Source organism: Oratosquilla oratoria, chromosome 43 (genome assembly GCF_046742065.1).
Source record: "Oratosquilla oratoria isolate Oo_2021 chromosome 43, ASM4674206v1, whole genome shotgun sequence".
In the NCBI taxonomy this organism is placed as follows: domain Eukaryota; kingdom Metazoa; phylum Arthropoda; class Malacostraca; order Stomatopoda; family Squillidae; genus Oratosquilla; species Oratosquilla oratoria.
This window is the reverse complement of record NC_134819.1, coordinates 18811515-18832967: the sequence shown is the minus strand read 5'-3', so window position 1 is coordinate 18832967 and position 21453 is coordinate 18811515. Positions and strand designations below refer to the sequence as shown.

The window sequence follows — 21453 nt, the reverse complement described above, 5'->3', positions numbered from 1 at the left end:
GACAGTTGGAACAAGTTAGATGAGAAAGTGGTGTGTGCAAAAACAATACATGAATTTAAAAATTGTTTAGATAAAATGAGAAATGAAGACGGGACCCCACGAGCATAGCTCCCCTTCCCGTAATATACAACTAGGTACAACTAGGTAAATACACACTTTCGTCGGATGGACGGCGAAGATTGGAGTTCTGAAGAAAAAGTGAAATTTTCGTGGATCTCAACGCAAAGGAAGTACCGTATTGTATTTACAGGGAAGGGGAAAGCTCGTGGTGTAGTGGGAAAGTAAGGAAAAAGGAGAAGGGGAGGGATTACTGTGGGAAATGGAAGGAAATGAGGAAGGGGAGGACTTGGTCCAGGAGGCCAAGCGTCTTGTAAACAAGAGAAGGACCGATGATTTTGGTGAAGGGATTAACAAAAATGTAAAGATTAGAAATATAGATAAGAACAGCACAATGGAAGGTGAGGATAATAATTTCCATGGATTTAATAAGGGGGGGGGGGGCGGATACCAACCTCCCCCGATTAGCAAAACTAGAGGAAAAACTTGAAAAAATGACCGAACAGTGGGAGAATAGGTTCGGTAACATAGCAAAGATTGCGCAGAGAGTTGAAAAAATTGGAAGAACTAGAGAAGGTGAACAAAAACTTAACTAAAGAAATAGAAGATTTAAAAAGACAGTTAAAAGAAGTAAAAGAGGAGAATGAGGAATTAAAGAGAAATAATAAAGACAATAAAGAGGCCATAGCAAAAGAAGCACAGGGTTGGAAAAAAAAACCAAGAAAATGGCAAAGTTGCATTTACTGATATAATAAAACAGCAAATGAAAGAATAAACTGAAGACTCGGTTATTAAAGTGATGAGACAGAAGGAGAAATAGTAAGAGACTTAGCAAATAAAAAGAAATGTTTAATTATATTAGGAATGGAAGAGAAACCACAAGAATAGAACCACAAGAATCAATGATGAAAAAGAAAAAGTAAGCAGTCTACTAGAATTAGTTCAGGAAGATGAACCTGAAATCATGAAACAAATTGAAGAGATGTATAGACTCGGAAAGTATAGTACAGGTAAGACCAGACCAATTAATATTAAATTCAGGTCACAAACAACGGCAGAGAATATCTTAGCAAAAACAGGGAAACTAGCAGCAAGTGAACAATATATAAAGGTATGGATAAAAAGAGAAATGAATAAAGAGGAAAGAGAGGAGGAAAAAAAAGAAAAGACATGAAGCTAAGGAAAAAACGAGAAGAAAACAGAGTCACTAAAAGAAATTCTATTGGAGAGCAGTAAATCTGAAAGGAAATACGACATACTAGAGAAAAACAAAAGGGAAACAAAATACAATGGAAGTGGCAGAAAACTAAAAGTGTCTTACACAAATATAGATGGATCAATAACAGGATTGAATGAGCTGAATGATTATCTGAAGGAAAAAGAACCGGACATAATGGGAATTGTAGAAACGAAATTAAAAGGTCCACTACCACCCAACAGTGTACGACATGATGCATATAATTATTGGATTAGAAAAAGAGAGGCAAAACAAGGGGGTGGAGTTATGTTCCTGACTAAGAAGGATATAAACGTGAGGTGTGTCACATATGGAAAGAATACAGTAGAGATGATTATGATCGAAATGGAAGACAGAGATAAGAAGAGCAGAAAGTATGTGATAAATTATGTGCCTCCAAAAACAGCCTCGTGGGAAGAGAGTGAACATAAATGTTAGAAGAACAAGGATAACATTAAATAAGATAATAGATGGAGGAAGAATAGTTATAATGGGCGACTTTAATTGCAAAGAAGTCTGCTGGGAAGAGATGACAGTAAAGGGTGGAGACGGCTCATGGGGAAATGTTCTACTCGAGATGATTATTGACCATACAATGACACAGTGGATACAGGAGAACACTAGGTATAGAAATGAAGAAGAACCATCGAGACTAGACCTAATAATCGCATCTGAACCTAGAATAGTGGAAAAGATTGAATATAAAACTCCAATAAGTAAAAATGACCACATATTGATTGAACTAGAACTAAATGAGGAAAAATACATGAAAAGAAATAAACAATACAGAAAAGGAAGAATGATTTATGAAAAAACAAACTTTGATAAAATAAGAGAATTCTTTCAAAAAGAAAACTGGGAAAGGAATATACAAAGAAGAAACAACAGTGGAAGAGAAATGGAATATTTTGACTAAAATTTATAAAAAAAAAAAAAAAGAGTGGAAAAGTATGTCCTAAGATAAAAAAAAAGAAAAAGAATATGTAAAGTGCTGGTACAATAAAAGTTGTAGGGAGTTAAAAGACAAAAGAGATAAAGCTTGGACCAAATGGAAGAAAAACAAAAGACCTGAAAAATTGAAAATATATACTTGTTATAGAAATGAATATGTACAGGTGTGCAGAGAGGAAAAGAGAAAATATGAAAAAGATGTCATAGAAAAATGTAAAGATCAACCAAAACTATTCTACAGATTTGTAAACAACAAACTGAAAAACAAACAAGATTTGGAGAAATTAAGACAAGGAGTTGAATACACAGAGGAAATAGAAATGGCGGAAATTATGAACAAGCATTTTAAATCAGTGTTTACAAGGGAGAACATACAACCTGAAGAGATCGAATGGAAAGAGAAAGTCCCCCCTATGAAAGAAATAGAAGTAACAAAGAATGAAATAATGAAACACTTGAGTAATCTTGATGTCAGAAAATTGCATGGACCAGATGAAATAGCAAACTGGATTTTGAAAGAATGCAGGAATGAACTGGCAGACAAAATACATAGCATAATAAACAGTTCCTTGAAAGAAGGAAAAGTTCCAGAAGATTGGAAAAAGCAAATATAGTACCTATATATAAAGGGGGAAATAAAGAAGACCCTACCAACTATAGACCAGTCTCTCTAACAAGTACAGTAGCAAACATTTGTGAAAGAATTGTCAAAAGTAGGTGGGTAAAATATTTAGAAAAAACAAACAAATAATGTGCTAAATCCAAGGCAGTTTGGATTCAGACAAGGACGATCATGCGTCACCAATTTAATATGTTTCTATTCAAGGCTAATAGATGTAATACAGGAAAGAGATGGATGGGCTGATTGTGCATTTCTGGACCTAAAAAAAGCTTTTGACAAAGTACCACATAAAAAGTTGCTTAAGAAATTAGAAACTGAAGGAGGAATACAGGGCAAACTACTTAAATGGATGGAAGACTTTTTGTAAGAAAGAAAAATGAGAATAGTGATAAGAGACAAACACTCAAATTGGGATGAAGTAATAAGTGGTGTTCCACAAGGAACAGTTTTGGCCCCAATAATATTTGCTATATATATTAATGATATGGATGAAGAAATTGAAAGTTATATGAGCTTCTTTGCAGATGATGCAAAACTATTAAAAAAAAAATGAACACGGAAGAAGATTGTGAATCACTACAGAGTGATCTAAATAAAAGTCTGGGAATGGAGTAGGAAGTGGTAGATGGAGTTCAATACTAAAAAGTGTAGTATAATGAAATTTGGAAAAAGCGAAAACAGAATAACAGGATCATATAAATTGGGAGAAGAAAGAATAAAAAAAGTAGAAAATGAAAAGGACCTGGGAGTCATTGTTATGAATAATATGTCACCTGAGAAACAAATAAATAAGATTTTTGGTGAAAAACTATCATATGAAGAGAGACTAGCAAAACTTGAGCTACAGACACTAGAGCAAAGAAGAGAGAGAGGAGATTTGATAGCTATTTACAGAATCATGAAAGGCATAAAAATTATTGATAGAGAGGATCTAATAAAGTGGGATGATAGAAATACAAGAGGACACGGAAAGAAAATCAAGAAAGACAGCTTTAGAAGAGATCTGAAAAAGAACAGCTTTCCTCACAGAATAATAGACAGTCGGAACAAGTTAGATGAAAGTAGTGTGTGCAAAAACAATACATGAATTTAAAAATAGTTTAGATAAAATTAGATATGAAGACGGGACACCACGAGCATAGCTCCCCTTCCCGTAAAATACAACTAGGTAAATATACACACTACTGAAACGAGGTGTGAGAATTGGAGAGTGAGACACAGGACACGAGCATTACACCTTTCCTGTATGCTATAATTAAGCAGATACAATTATATATGCATCGACACGTATATACACTTACGCAGCTGATATACACACACGGCACACGTACACATACACATGACGTATTGTGTGTGTGTGTGTGTGTGTGTGTTTCGTTTAGTGTTGGCTTTAGTCCGATGCTGCTGGCTGTGTCTGTCGCCGCCTCCTCATCCGGGATTCTCGGCCCCGTTCTCGGGCCGAAGCACCCGCTCCCACGGAGGTCAGGCCCAGTTAGGCGCGACGAGGGACACCGCTCCGGCCGGCATCACTTGACATGGCCGAAGACCGGGGCACGCTCAACTCCAGAGTAGGATACTAACGGCGCCAACGCATGTTGAGAGCTTCCTCGAGGGAAGCCGCAGGCAGAAGAGGGGCACTCCTTAAAGCAGCACTTTGCGCAAGTGTTCGGAGTGCTCGCCCGTTCTCGACAGGCGCCTTCGTCAAGACGACAGTCTTCCACGGGACCTGGAGGGCCCACAGGAACCAACGAAGCTGCTCGCCGACGGAGGCCGAAGAAGAGGCGGAACAGCACTTCGATCGGCAGCACTTGCGTGAGTGCCCGGTGTGCCCGCCGGCCTCCGAAGCCCAGCAGCGAACTTCGGGGGGATCTCGGCGTCCCTCGCGACGAAGTTGGCCGAAGAAGAAGGACTCCCCGGCCGGAGGAACTCTTTAGTGTTCGGGGCACGGCCCTCCAAGTGTCCAGCGGAAGAGCGAGTGAATGTGCGTGAGTCCGTGCGTGTCTGTGTGTGTGAATGAGCGAGTGAATGCATGAGCGATTGGGCGCGCGTGTGTGAGTGGATGTAACATCATCCTCTCAGCTGAATAAAATCGTTTGGTGTTTCTGTCATGTGTGTGTTTTTTTCTTCTTTAATACCACTCCTTCTTCCTTCCTTGAAGTATATAACTTTCCAGGGATCCACCCACTCCTCATTCACTTTTCCAGTACTTTCCTTCTCATTTAATCTTCATTTAAATTGGCACGTCTTCTCATTGGTGGTAGCCGTAGCACGACTCCTACAACCATCTACCGTACTGTGACTTATAATTGGGTATTCCAAAAATCTCTCTCTCTCTCTCTCTCTCTCTCTCTCTCTCTCTCTCTCTCTCTCTCTCTCTCTCTCTCTCTCTCTCTCTCTCTCTCTCTCTCTCTCTCTTTCTTTTATGTTTAAGAGCCCGCGTGGAGCAGTGAGTAGCGTTTGTGCCTCGCAACGCGAAAGGTCCGGGCTCGATCCCCGGTAGGCTCAAAGAAGCACTTTCATGGCTCCCCAACTCCTCTCCACAACGGATGTCATATCAGAGGTGCGATTGACTTTTTGTGGCATATATATATATATATATATATATATATATATATATATATATATATATATATATATATATATATATATATATATATATATATATATATGCTAGCACCTCATCAGTATGGTCGAGCTGATTACACTATTGTCAGACTTGATTCACAACAAGAGCCATTCCAAGCTTCGCATGCAGTTCTCACCATTCATGCACGAAACCTTACCAGTCAGGATGAGGTACAGAAGCCGTATCGTGGTTCATTGGGCAGGCCGGTCCTGCATTCGGTCATTAAAAAGAAAAAGGAAAATACTCGAACTCTACTGGGAATAGAGTCCTTTACCTGCAAGAGTCGGAATTCTCCTCCTCCTCGCACTACAGAAAAGAAACAGGCGGATCTTTACCAAAGTAGAAAAAAAAACTCCGGATCTTTGAAAAAAAAAAATCGTTCCCGTCACTGCTGCGTTCACGTGGAACGAGGGCAAAGCAACGAACGGTCTGGACCACGTAGTCGCTCGATCTTCGCACAGCCTCGCCTTCCTCCTCCTCGTCCTATAGATCTCAGGTTAAGGACATGCCCAGCAGCACTGAAGCACCACTGAGTCATGTAGGGTTCCAAGTCGCATGGCTCTATTGGATATCTGTCAGGGGAAACTTTGAATGAGATTCCATGATTGAAAACACGCAAACTATCATGATAACCTACGCGAAAATAGCCATAATTACGAAGGATCTCATTAAAATATATACATATATAAAAAATCATCTCTACAAGGATATGTAAGGGGAAGATGGGCAGGATTAGAGTTCGCGGCCGCCACTACGGTGGTCTGGGTTCAGATCCCGCCTAGGGCTGAAATAATTTCAGTATCGCTGTGCTTCGGGTCGTTACTCCAACTCTCGTGGGCGGGGAGTTGGAGTGTGTGTGTGTGCGCGTACGTGTAAGGTCACAGCATTGCCCATAGATCGGTCATACACGAGCTCTGAGGTCTCCTCTTTGAGGGAAAATAGTCAATCACTAGTCCAACACGATCCAAAGACCATTGTGAATCACACACATACACATCCTGGTCCCATCCTAAAGGGATTTAGTGACGATTTACAAATTGTAATGATATTTAAGCCCTGACTGGAGTTCAGTTTTGGCTCAGCTGAGTTGTCAGGCTTAGATGCTAACCACTGCAGCTGGATTGTTTCGGGCATGTTTATATCTAAACAGATGCATTCTATTTTGATGTCCATTCATTATCCATTCGGGTACGTTTCCTCACGTTCGTGTGTATATATGCGTGGAATATGCTACAATTCATCATCTGTTCTTCTTTCTTTCAGGGTGGCTGATGCGGATCACAATTGGCTGGAGCAATTTACGGGTTTGGGATGGCATCAGACTGAAGAGCTGCGGGGTCTCCGGGCGACGGGGCGCCAAGGGTCCCGTGACATCACGCCGGAGGCCCTCTCTGCCATCAGATGCCAAGAACACAAGATACCCAAGGAGGAGGTAAGTCTCGAATGATTCTGCTTTTTTACCGATGAGGTCCTTCCTTGCGTAGTGGCAGTTGTAGTGTTACCGATGAGGTCCTTCCTTGCGTAGTGGCAGTTGTAGTGTTACCGATGAGGTCCTTCCTGGCGTAGTGGCAGTTGTTGGGTGACATGGGTTTTGTCCAGCAAAAATGTGTGTAATTGTCCTGCACCAAATACTTTCCTTCTCTCAGGCATTTTACAAAGCACACAGAACAACAGACTTTTATTTTCTTTAACCTAACAAATGCATTATCAGCTTTTAGCCCTTGCACCATGGACACAGAATATTATTAATTTAGATGTACAAACGCTCCTCTACTTATGTTCATTCGTTTTACGTTTTTTCGATTTTACGTTTGAACTGACTGTAAAAAAAATGTAAAAAAAAAAAGGAGTGAATTTTTTAGTTTAGCGCGCTCTCCGTAGTATGAGACATTCAAACGATACTTACGCATGACGCTGCGTCCATTGTTTACATGGCACAAACGACAGACTGAATGTGCCTTGCCTCCTCCTTCTCCACCATCTCACATTATGTTGCTTGAATTTAATTTATTTGAAATTAATGTTATTATTTTACAATGTTATGTTTGTAATTAATGATTTAGAGGTGTTTTATAAGATACGGTAATAGAATTTATGGATGTATAGTACAGTATGAACGGTCATACATTAATGGAATGTACAGTAACAACTTACGTTCATTTTCACGTTACGTTCGGCCGTTCGGAACGTAACTAAAACGTAAGTTGAGGAGCGTCTTTATTTTTATTTTATTATTTTTTTGGGGTAGGGGTTAACTATTTTATGCACGTGGTTGGGCATACTCCTGCCTCAGGATCACCTTTATTCCAGAGTTTGTCCATGTAAGTGGATAAAACTATCTTAGTAATTGAATTGAACTTCATAAATTGAGAAGTTTCCAGATAGATGGGTATTTGTATTTACAAGATGATAACTTTTTCTCCCCACCTCCACACAGGTTATTGGTTGTTGGACAGTCATTCAAAGTGGTTTCATGTACGTTCCATAATTTGAAAGGGAACCTTATTGGGATAAACCAAAGTTTAGTGCTGGAAAGTCAGACTATGAGTTGTCTTCTTCTATGAACACATTACCAACCACATAAGTTTGGTCAAAGTACTCATGCAGTATAGCTGCCTCTCCAAAACATTAAGATTTGAGTACCTGCATGATTATTGGGGCATTCAGTGGGTAGGAGTACCAGTAAGTTAATCTCTCCACAGAAATTATGAAATCCATCATTTTCTTTGAAGTGGTTGCCCAGGTCAGTGTTCAGTATTTTTTTCAGTTATTTTGAATCAAGCAATAGAAGTACCATCATGTGTCTGTGTCTGTTCTGAAAATAATGTTGATGGAGATGACTCCCTGTTCAAACTCAAAAATCATGGTTGATAAATCTGAGTAGTGTTCTGTCTCAAGATAGTGATCCATTACAGCTTGTAGCAGGATTTTGTATGAATCTTGGGTGTCAGTAAACTAGCAAAAAATAGTGGGAACTGGAGCATTACCAATTGGGGTGCATATTACATAAATCCTAAAGGAGCCATTACGAAGTTCACATCCATCAGCCATGAATAAATCATACAAAAATCGACTAAAACATATGGATCTGTTTTCCCTGAAAAAGTGTAGACTCAGAAGTGACTTGATATAGGTCTTTAAAATTCTAAAGGGAATTGACAACATCAAAAGTGACAAAATTTTCACATTGAATGAGAATCAGACAAGAAACAATGGTCTCAAACTGTCCGGAAATAGATTCAATTTGGAAGTGGGTAGAAACAACTTCGCCAGCTGTGTAGTTAATGAATGGAATAAACTTCCTGCACAGGTAGTGCAATGTAGTTCAGTTCAAAGCTTTAAGGATCATTTAGATACACACCTAAGCAAGATGCTGTAATGATTATAATATATTTTATATTATTTGTTTTTGTTTTGTTATCATTTTGTTATCTGTTTGATTCTCATTTATTATTAGTTATATGTCATTTTTTGGTGGAAGGTAAGTTGAGAGTGGAGGATAGATGGAGAAAGAGGAAAAGGACAAAAGGTAGGGAGGTGCTTAGAGTGAACTCTTTAAATGAAAAGGGAAAAGAGAAGGAGTACAAGAAGAAGCTGAGGGAGGAGTGGGAGGGAGTGAAGGATAGAGTAGAGCTAGGAGTGGAGGAGAAATGGCGATGGTTCAAGGAGGGAGTCACAGAGTGTGCAAAGATGGTGTGTGGAACAAGAAGGACAGGAGGAAATAGAAGGAAGGGTAGTGAATGGTGGGATGAGGAAACAAAGAAGGTTGTAGAAGAGAAGAAGCGAGCTTTCACAGATTGGTTACAAAATAGGACGAGGAAGTCATATGAAAGGTACAAAAAAAAGAAAAGAGAAGTAAAGCACAAGGTAAAGGAGGCAAAGAGGAGAGCAGATGTGAAATGGGGTAAGAGTATGACAGAAAATTTTGAAAGTAATAAAAAGATGTTTTGGAAAGAAATTAAGAGAGGAAGAGGAGGTGAATAAGTAGGGAAGAAAAGGTAAAAGGTGCAGATGGAGAGATGATAATGGAAGAGAAGGCAGTAAGGGGAAGGTGGGCAGAATATTCTAGGGAGTTGCTAAATGTGAAGGAGGATAGGGAGGGAAAGATAGTTGCAGTGGGAAATGCTAAGAAAATGAGAGTGATGAGTGAGGAAAATGGAGGAGAAATAAGGAAGGATGAAGTGAAGGCAGTTGTTAAGATGACGAAAGCAGGTAAGGCACCTGGTCTGGATGGATGCCATGCAGAATGTCTAAAAAAAGGAGGTACAGTGATGGTGGACTGGCTGGTGAGGGTATTTAATGTTTGCTGTAGAGAGGGTAGAGTACCGGAGGACTGGAGGAGTTCCACTTTACAAGGGAAAAGGGGACAAGTGTGAATGTAGTAGTTTCAGAGGGATTAGCTTGTTAAGTGTAGTTGGGAAGGCTTATGGGAGGATCTTGATTGAGAGGATTAGGAGAGGAACAAAGGGAGTAATTGGTGAGGAACAGTGTGGATTTAGGACAGGTAGAGGTTGTGTAGATCAGATTTTTGTGATAAGACAGATATGTGAGAAAGCTATAGGAAAGGGGAAGGATGTTTTTTTGGCTTTTATGGATCTGGAAAAGGCTTATGACAGGGTAGACAGGAAGGCACTGTGGGAGGTTATGCAGATATACGGGATAGGAGGAAAGCTTCTGGGAGCTGTCAAGAGTTTTTATAGAGTAGTAGAGCATGTGTCAGGATTAGAAATGGAGAGAGTGAGTGGTTCGAGGTAAAGGGGGGGACTTCGTCACGGATGCGTTATGTCACCCTGGCTGTTCAACTTGTACATGGATGGGGTGGTGCAAGAGGTAAATGCAAGGGTGGTGGGTCAGGGATTGGAGATGGTTAAAGAAAATGGAGAAAAGTGGGGGGTGAGCCAGCTGTTGTTTTGCGGATGACACTGCACTTGTGGCAGGATCGGAGGAGGGATTGAGGAAGTTGGTGACAGAGTTTGGGAGAGTGTGTGATAGAAGAAAGCTGAAGATAAATGTGGGTAAAAGTAAGGTGATGAGATGTTCAAGGGGTGAAAGTGGCAACATACTGGAAGTGAGCATTAAGGGAGAGAGACTGGAGGAAGTGGATAGTTTTAGATACTTGGGTGCAAATGTGGCAGGAAAAGGTGGAGTGGAGATGGAGGTAGAATGTAGATTGAGAGAAGCAAATAAATGCCTTGGTGGATTGGAAAGTGTAATGAGGAATAGACATTTGGGAATGGATGCTAAGAGGAGACTATATGAAGGAGTGATTGTGCCAACAGCACTCTATGGGGCAGAAACATGGAACATAAGAGAGAAAGAGAGAAGGAGTTTGAATGTGTTTGAGATGAGGTGTCTGAGAAGTATGATGGGGGTTACTAGGCTAGATAGTGAGAAATGAGGAGGTGAGGAGGAGAACAGGGGTGGAACGGGAGTTGGGAGATAGGGTTGATGAAAGAGTATTAGGATGGTTTGGACACATGGAAAGAATGAGTGAAGAAAGACTAGTAAAAGAGGTATGGAAGGCAGATGTGGAGGAAGTGAAGATGAGGAGATGTCCTAAGATGAGGTGGATGGATGGGGTGAAGGGGGCTTTGGGGAAGAGGGGAATGTCTGTTGAGGAAGGACGGGAGAGGACAGAAGACAGGGGTGAATGGAGAATGGTTGTATATGGATGATGTTATGATGCATGAAGTGGAATGGTTGGTGGGGATGGGGGGTGAGGTAGTATGTGTGAGCAAAATTTGTCGCAGCCCGAAGGGATTTCTCCCTGTCTTCTCCTTTTATGCATGGAGGGATGGAGAGGGGGGGTCGCTGATTTAATGAAGCGGCCTCGCTGTGGATGCGCTGTGTCTTGCAACACTGCTTCTGACCCAGGGCAGTGGACAAGGTGTAGGAATGACCCGTCATCCAGAAGGTGCTAAGATAAGAGGGAGGGTGGAGGGGAGTGGAGTGTATTCAGGGATGGAATGGGTGGGAATGATTTTATGCCTTTTTCTTTTTGTCTACCTCCCTTGCAAGGGGTAAAAAGCCTTGGTATATGTATGTATGTATATGTCAATTTATTATTACTGTATTTACTATTTACCTGTTTGTTTATTATTTATCTATACCTATGCATTTATTTATGTATTTTATTTGTTATTTACATTATTATTGTTTTTATTTATTAATTTATTAGTATTATGATTTTTTTTGCATCCAAGCTAGATATGGACCAAAAGGTCTCCTGTCAGCATGTTCTGCCTTTGTAATCCTTTGTAATCAGCAGAAGCAAGTAACCGCAGTAATTCATCAGACCCAGAAATGGTGATATGGTTGTCACTGTCTGGTCCATTGTGGAAAAACAGAAATTGTTTTGGTTCAGGACCTGCAGTAATTTTCCATTCTCCAGCAAGTTTCAGATACACAAGTCTTTCTGGTAATGGTGGTTGAAGTTTGGATATTTGGTCACATACTCTCTTTATTGTGTCTTCTTTTGGAAGCAATTCCTCTTCTTTGGCTAATAAGTTCTCCAAGTTGTTGTTGTAAATATGGCTAGATTTATCATCTGTTTCTGCTAGTTTTCTCTTCATGTTGGTGATACATGTGATGGCTGATATAGCAACAGCATTAAGAAAATCTATCTATATACCTATCTATCTATATAGGGGGGTCGCTGATTTTATGAAGTGGCCTTGCTGTGGATGTGCTGTGTCTTGCGACACTGCTTCTGACCCTGGGCTGTGGACAAGATGCAGGGATGACCCGTTATCCAGGAGGTGCCAAGATAAGAGGGAGGGAAGAGGGTGGAGGGGAGTGGAGGTATTAGGGATGGAATAGGTGGGAATGGTCTTTATGCCTTTGTTTTTTTGGCTACCTCCCTTGTGAGGGGGAAAAAGCCTTTGGTATATGTATCTATGTATGTATGTATGTATGTATCTATATACCAAGTGCTTTTTCCCCCTTACTCCCATCCACCACCCTTTCTCCCCTCCCATCTTAGCTCCTCCTGGATGACAGGTCATCCCTGTGTCTCACCCACTCCCCTGGGTCAGAGGCATTGCAACAAGACACAGCATTGACTAAGAGGGGGATGTCTTCTCTATTTTTCGTGGGTGTGCTGTGGCTTGCTTCATTGCTTTTGATCTGGGCAGTGGACAGGAAACAGGGATGAATCTTCATCTGTGAGGAGCTAAGATGAGAGGGAAACAAGTGATTGGTGGATGGGAGTGAAATGAGTGGGAGTGGGTGTGTGCCCTGGCTGGGTACCTCCCTTATAAGGGGCATAGCGGCATGTCAACAGGTACTGTGTTATAAAGACAATGGTTGGTTCCAGATTGCTTTATTGGCAAAATTAAAGGCTACTTATACAAATCTATTGGCTCAGGTGATGTGTGACTGAGCCAATCACATGTAGATTGTGAGCCAATCACAAGCGGTGTATGATGGTAGGTCGGCTGGTCACGTTCACCTATCTGTCTGGTGAGGTCATTGCACTTCCTGATCTGACCTTGTAATGTCACCATCAAGCTCGTGTACTCTGCCCCACGACTAATTACCTGACCTCAAATAGGCGGCAGGAACCTCGCTGGGGGAAGAGACACTTGGTACATCTAGAATATTTTCATCGTTATTCTAATTTCTGTCATTGTTATTATGATAGCAAATTTGCCCACATTACACTCTAAGACTTCCTTCCGCTTTACCATGCCCTTTAAATCTTGTCACTTACCAGCAATGCCAGTCCTTTCCTCCCTCACCCATTCATCATTTCCGACATCTTCCCCACCATTTTCCTAAACTCAAACAAACCCTTCCCCTTCAAATTAGTTTCATTTAACACCAATACAACCATCCTCCCCAAAAATAAACCTCCAATCTCTTCCCTTTTAGTTCCACCTGTACCACAACCATGCATATTTGATGACCCATTTACCTGGGTTCTAGTTGGAGTTCTCCTCCCCTTATGGTTTGACATACACTACTAAAAGTTTCTAATGTTACTACTAACTGTAATTTGTCACAACTTCATTAAAGTCAAATGTACATAAAGGTATATTCAGGCATTTACTCTTATTAAAAACCAGTTTTTTGCACTTCATTTTTCATTGAATGCAACAATAATTTGACCAATTTTCGTACCTATGCACACAGATGGAGCGTCTGTATGTGGAGGTGTTGTACACCGTCCGCCACAAAGTGGGCGCCTCTTCTGGTGACCCTCGCGACGTGGCCGAGGACCTAGTTCGCTATGGACAGGAGGCCTTCCATATTGACAACCATAATCATCAGCGACTCAATGCCATAGCCTCAGAGGAGAAGGTGAGTACCAGTGAGATGAAATGATGGGTTGAAATGGGATGAGGTGGGCATTAGGAATAAGTTGGCATTAGTTGGGAAGGCTGGTTTGCCCGCCCCTTTTCTGAAATGAATGATTTTTAGCAAAACAAAAATTTAGGTTGGATGTCGCCATGTCAAAGGAGTCATGGCTAAATTGTTTTTAACTTGAAAATTCAGTAAAGTATGCCTTCTACAGCAACTGGAATTGTTCATTTTTAATCTGATAATTCTTTAAAGTACCACACTATATTGAAGGAAGTAAGGTCAATAGGGTGGATATGACCAGGATAAGGTAGATAAAGAGAAACTGGTAAATTGGAAGGAAAGGAAAAGGCATGGAATGAAAAGAAAATCCATGAATATTTAATTTGAGAAATTAATTAAAGATAAAACAAGGAGATGAGGCTGGATGGGATTGGGAAAGGAATGGAACTCAGTGGAAATGCTGGGCATTAATGGAAAGAAATACTAGAGAAGAAAAGAGAAGAAAGAGGTCTGGTGATATGAGGTCTTGGAAGTAAAAGAAATACCAAAATGGAGAAGAGCCATTATTATCCCAGTTCATAAAATGAGATCAAAACAAAAATGCAGAATGTAGATGAATAAGCTTACTTGTACAAAGTATATTCAAAAATACTATATAGCTGATTAATACCCTATAAAGCTAAAGTGGGTGAGTACCAGTGTGGGTTCAGGAATATGATAGCATACACCAAGACTCAATATGGAAAATTATGGAACATTTTCAAATTCCTAGAACATTGATAAAGCTAATCAAGGCATATTATGTAGACAATGAGTGCACAGTGAGGGTGGGCAAAGATTTTACACCATATTTTAGAACAATCAGTGGTCTTAGACAAAATTGAATTTTATCACCTGTACTTTTTAGTCTAATTTTAGAATGTAATATCAGACGATGTATGCAAGGCATATTATGTAGACAATGAGTGCACAGTGAGGGTGGGCAAATATTTTACACCATATTTTAGAACAATCAGTGGTCTTAGACAAAATTGAATTTTATCACCTGTACTTTTTAGTCTAATTTTAGAATGTAATATCAGACGATGCATGCAAGGAGAAGGGAGGGCCAGACTTAGTAGCTGCATAGTTGGAAAGCGGGCATGTGCAGACAATCTGGATACATTGGGAGAGAACCTCGAAGATGTGTTAAGCATAACTGAAAATTTTGTTGAACTTGGAAAAAGGATGGGACTGGAGTGCAAAGTACAGAAAACAAAGATTTTGGAGATGGCTACAAGAAATTAACAGAATGAAGATGTTCCTAGAGGAAATATAACTATTGAAAACATTGAAAAGTACAAATATTTGGACACAGTTTTAACATAAAAAATTATATCTATGAGGAAATAGGAGCCAAGATAAGAAGGAGGGTGGATGGAAGTGGAGTATATGTGGGAGGGATGGGTGCGAGTGGATTTAGTCTTTTTTTTTTTTTTTTTTTTTTTTTTTTTTTTTTTTTTTTTTTTTTTTTTTTTTTTTTTACCTCCCTTGTACATACATACATATACCAAGGCTTTTTCCCCCTTCCAAGGGAGGTAGCCAAAAAGGGAAAGGCATAAAAACACTCCCACCCATTTCATCCCTAAATACACTCCACACCCCTCCCACCCTTCCTCTCATCTGAGCACCTCCTGGATGACGGGTCATCCCTGCACCCTGCCCACCTCCCTGGGTCAGAAGCAGTGTCGCAAGACACAGTACATCCACAGCGAGGCCGCTTCATTTAATCGGCGACCCCCCTTCTCCGTCCCCCTTTGCATATAAGGCGAGGACGGGGAGAAATCCCTTCGGGCTGCGTCAAAATTTACTCACACATACTACCCCACCCCCCCACTTCCCCGCCCATTCCTCCTCATGCAGTCACAACATCATCCATATACAACCATTCTCCACTCACCTCTGTCTTCCGTCCTCTCCCTTCCTTCCTCAACAGACATTCCCCTCTTCCCCAAAGCCCCCTTCACCCCATCCATCCACCTCATCCTAGGACGTCCCCTCATGTTCACTCCCTCCACATCTGCCTTCCATACCTCTTTTACTAGTCTTTCTTCACTCATTCTTTCCATGTGTCCAAACCATCCTAATATTCTTTCATCAACCCTATCTCCCAAATCCTTTTTCACCCCTGTTCTCCTCCTCACCTCCTCATTTCTCACTCTATCTAGCCTAGTAACCCCCCTTGTAAGAAGGAAAAAGCCTTTGGTATATGTATGTATGAATTCCTCTAATTTCTTATGACTTTAACCATTTTGTTTCTTGGACAGCCACCGATCCTGGTGCTCAACTTGGTCGTGGTCGAAGCTGAGGGACTCGAAGCCAAAGATCCCAATGGTAAGTTACAAATGTTTTGTACTTTTGTGCTTGTGTGCACATGCACATTTGTGTGTAATTCACCATGGTCTAGGATCATGTGTTGGACTCATGATCGACAGCTAATACCCTCCCAGATGAGAGCTCAGAGCTCATATATGACTGATCTATGGGTAATGCTGTGACCTTACTCGCACACACACACTCAACTCCCTGCCCATGAGTTGGAGTAATGACTTGCAGCACAGTAATACTGAAATTATTTCAGCCCTGGGTGGGATTTGAACCCGGAATGCAGTAGTAGTGGTGGCCAGGAATGCTACCACTGTGCCATCGAGTGTGTGTGTGTGTATTTACCTAGTTGTATTTACCTAGTTGCAAACACACACTCGAGAGGTCAAATAGGGTTGACACAACAATGAATGCTTTGAATTTCAGCCTTCTTAACGACCTGAAATGGAGTAAACTGCCAGTTGAGTACACAAGGGAAGCAACACTATTCAGGGTAAATGTTGGAACATAAAATTCTAACTTTAGGAAAAAGTCTAGGATGGAGATTTATCTTTTTTTTTTTTTCCCTGTGCCTTTTAGGATAGGAAACAAAAGAATACCAGAATGTATTTAAGTTTTGTATTATAAAATGTTGATTTTTACAGTATATATGGCAAATTATAGATATTTTCCACAAATAAAGACAGGTAATATCATTGGGGAAATTGATCGGAAAGATATTGAGACAAAAAAAAAAAAAAAAAAAAAAAAAAAAAAAAAAAAAAAAAAAAAAAAAAAAAAAAAAAAAAAAAAAAAAAAAGCAAGTTTTCAAGGTCACTCTAATTTAACACGAGGTAAGTGAATCTACAACTGACTTGAAATGATTGAAAAGATTTTTTCTTCACACAAGTCAAAGTTTAATGACCTGGGGCGAAAACCTGAACAAGAAAAAGCCACAAGCCTGTCTCAGAAAGTAGAAACTGATCAACCTGATAGGGAGAATGAGTGTTTGTATTTTATTTACCTAGTAGTATTATATGGGAAGGGAGCTATGCAAGGCTTCTTTCAAACTTTTTCATGATCCTCAAGCGTTTTCCATCGTAATATACTGCACCACAATAATCCAATAGAGCCCTGGTGGATTCCACTGAAAGAACAAACCCACCAAAAACCTTTCCAGTATATCAGTCAGTAAATAGATAATCTAATGAAAAAGTGAAGAAAGGAAATAAATTAATTGATTAATAAATGAATAAACTAAAGGTATAATTGTTCTTAAATATGTAAATCAATGATTAGGCAAACAAATGAGGTACATGCATAGATAAGATAATATTAGTTGCTTCAAGTTTCACTGACTGGAAATGCTCAGTCCTTTATTGGCTGGCAATGGTCTTCAGGGCTTTCCATAGATCTTTCTGGGAAGTAACTCTGGAATGTTGTTTGCTTTTGTTATAGTGTGAGACTGCTTCCCTGTCATTTGCTGAAAATAATACAAGGAGGGGAGCAGTGACTGGTAGTTAGCTATCTATATGATGGAAAAGTATAGTGTTCCCTCAGGAATGCACTATCAGGTGGTGAGGGAGATGGGTTTTGAAAATGGGCACTAGGGAGACAATTTTGTCTTACATCTTGCAGGACCACCAATAGCAAGTACTCGTCATTGATCTGTCAATAAGTATATATTTACTACATAAACAGGTAACTAATAACAATTATGTATGATTCAAATGTTAGAGAACAAATTAGCACTTTGACTACAAAAATCTCTCTTTTAAGTGAAAAGAATATTCTGGCAGCAACAAGTACTAATATATATGACCCAAATAGACAGCATTCATAAGGGATAACTTAAAACATTATTTAATGATGAAATTTATTCTGTCTCTGTATTCCTCACTTGTTGTGTAGACAAGTTTCGAATGCATAATGGATAATTGTATCCAGTTTGATCACAATCCATCAAAACCTGTGATTAACCACTTAGATACTGAGAAAACTGTCAGCTAAATAGAATTGTCTATTGTTTTGCAAAAATAGGCTATAAGGTATAATTTTTTTAATTGATTATTGGATAGAAAGCACCTGAACTGCTGAATGAAATATTTTGTCAATATAGAGCAAAAATTAAAAATGCTAGATATAGATGGATTAGATGTGATGGAATGAGGTTAGAATAGACACAACAATATATTTTGTATGAAAAGTTAGATTGTACCCTAGAAAAAAAATTGTACAGGACTAATGTGGGTTGCTGAGCAAAGTGCTGCCTTGTGGTGGAATATATTCATCCAATGGCACCCAGAAAAAAAAGTCTGTAAGTGCCGCTGCCCTATAAAAGCTCAGAGGCTTTAAAATGATGCCACAACAAATTCTGTCATGATGTTCTCCAAGTTATTTTATTTATCTGACTGATGGAATCTGACTTGAGTAGGCTTTCAATATATCGGACTGCATTTTGGTAAGAGTTCAGCTGATTAAGTTAGCTTGTCATTGCACAGTAAAGTCTATGAAGTGAATACATTCAACCCAGTGACGTATATCACATATTTTACTCTACCTGTTGGCAGACAGTTTCATGACAAACTGGGGCTCAAGACAAAATAGGGTCCAGAGTCTAGCACTCAGTCAAATAGAATCTTTGTTCTTCAGTCAAAACAATTTTGAAAGACACATCAGCTTATTCAAGTTGATATTATGCTCAATAGAAGACAAATAGTATTCTATTATACAAACTTATTGTACAATGTTCTATACACCTGGTGAAGACTGTCTCTACTAGAATTCTAATATGCCAGGAGCAATATTCAAAACTGTGTTGTATCAGCGATTAGTACTTGCACGTGGTGGTCCTACCCAACAAAAGTTGAGAGAATCTTCTTCCCACTTCTCGTATTCAGATTCCGTCAGAGGTGGAGCCCCAAGTTCAAGGTCTATTGCTATCAACTTTGACTATCTTGCCTCAACTTTTTCACTTAAGGGAAGTTAACAACCTCATTCTGTTATTATGCATAACCACCTGACAAAGACATCTACTTGAACATAATTTCATTAATCTTATTTATTCTGCAGTAGAGGATACCCTCCTTGACTTCTTTAATGAGACAAACTTCTCTGACACAACCTTCCTATTATGCAATGGTTTATTTTTGTTCTTTTCTTTTTCCAATCAAAGCTAGTCATGTTCATCTAAGCTATAGTGCTTGGCAAGTGCTGACATTGATTGAACCTCCATTATATGCATTATACTTACCTGTGCTCCCTGCAGGCTACAGTGACCCTTTCTGCCTGGTGGGCATAGTCCCTTCCAAGAGTTCGCTGCTCGAGACTCCGGGCCCTTTAGCGCCTCCGGGGTCCTTGGGACCTCCAGGACCCTTGGGACCCCCGGGGCCCTTGGGACCCCCAGGGCCCTTGGGACCTCCAGGGCCCTTGGCACCTCCGGGGCCCACAGGGCCTACTTCAGCACTAGCAGCCTTCGCATCAGCTGCCAGCGCATTCTCCTCATGCCCTTCGGCTACTGCTACTTCCATAACGGGGGTGTCAACAACTTTGTCGTCCAGCTCGTCCAGTCAGCACAACAGCAATGACAGTGAGTGCGCAGCCATGACTGACTCGCCGCTCCAACTCCCTATCCAAGTAATGCCCAGACCTTCCTGCACATGTCAACCTGTGTGATGCTCCAACCACTGACGTAGGATGCTCACACTCCGGCTTAATTAGCAACCCAACCCTACTGATATGTAGAGTATAAAATATATATATGCATATATATATGTGAATATATATATATATATATATATATATATATATATATATATATATATATATATATATATATATATATATATATATATATATATATATGAGAGTCATGACAAATGGAAATAAGCTCCATCATTAGGATTTGAACTTTAGCATGAAAGACTGCTTCATACGAGGCAAGAGTGATACCGTTGTACTAATCCATTGACCAATAAAAAGGAACAACTTGGTCATTCCACAACAGCTCTTGGCTAATACAGTATGTATTCTTATTTCATCAATCCATTTTACAGGCAAGCCTTCTGACAATTTGAGAATTATTACAAATGGAGATAAGCTCCACCATTGGGATTCGAACTCTTGCATGACCGACTGCTTCTTATGAGGCAAGAGTGATACTGTTGCACTTATCCATTGACCATTAAAAGGAAAGACAAGGAAAGACCTGGTTATTCCCCAATGTCACTCAGGTAGTACAGTATGTATTCTTATTCTATTGATCTATTTTACAGGTGAGCCGTTCAACAATTTGAGAATCTTTATGACTTTTGGAAATAACCTCCACCATTGGGATTCGAACTCTTGCATGAGTGACTCCTCCTTTTGTAGTAAGAGCAATACCGTTGTACTGGTCCAATGAACATTAACAGGAATACACTGGACTATGATCTGGTTATGCCCCAATGGTACTTGGGTAGTAAAGTGTGTATTTTACTTCACCAATCCATTGTCAAAAGGCTCACCTGTAAAATGGATCAATGAAATAAGAATACATACTGTACTACCCAAGTGCCATTAGGGAATGACCAGGTTGCAATCCAGAACGTTTGTATTAATATTCATTGAATTAGTACATCGGTATCGCTCTTGCCCTGAAAGGAGCAGTCCCTCATGCAAGAGTTCGAATCCCACTGGTGGAACCTTTTTCCATTGGTCATAAAGACTTTTAAATTTTTGAAAGGCTTGCCTGTAAATGAATCGATGAATAGATACTTGTGTTTCTAAAATACCCAATTTCAGTAAAGCTCAGTTCATAGGACTACGCCAGGAGCTTCAGCTTACAGATTGGGAGGCAAAATTAAACGAAAGACCTGTAGATCAGATGTGGGAACTATTTCAAAATACGCTCACTAAGATGATTCAAACTTACATTCCTTTTAAGGACAGACGTCCCCCAAATCAGGCTCGCCCAAAGTGGCTCGACAAAGAAACTGAAAAAAGTATTGCTAAAAAGAGACAGGCTTATAAGAAATATAAGTGCTCGGGTGCATCTAATGACTATGAAAGTTATGTATCAATACAGAGAGATTTAAAAAAGACAATAAGAAAAAGAAAACGACAATACGAAATGAACATCGCTGATAAATCCAAAGAGAATCCCAAAGAATTCTATAGTTACATCAGAGATAAAAAGGTTGTTAGGAATCACATTGGTCCACTATTATCTGCTGACGGTCAACTTGAATATTCAAATGAAGGAATGTGTAATATCTTAAACAATTATTTTAGCTCAGTATTCATAAACGAAACACCTCAAAGTGAATTCCAAAC

General features: G+C 39.9%; 1 protein-coding gene across 1 annotated transcript in view; it reads left to right on the top strand.

Annotated features, from left to right (window-relative positions):
• Positions 1-21453, top strand: part of unc-13-4A (BAI1 associated protein 3) — a 207203-nt gene that overhangs the window by 89218 nt on the left and 96532 nt on the right. Inside the window, exons 2-6 of the mRNA XM_076179939.1 lie at positions 6757-6925; positions 13627-13794; positions 16104-16328; positions 18923-19124; positions 19409-19729. Of these exons, the coding sequence (XP_076036054.1) occupies positions 6757-6925; positions 13627-13794; positions 16104-16328; positions 18923-19124; positions 19409-19729 (1085 nt within the window). The remainder of the gene's footprint in view (positions 1-6756; positions 6926-13626; positions 13795-16103; positions 16329-18922; positions 19125-19408; positions 19730-21453) is intronic.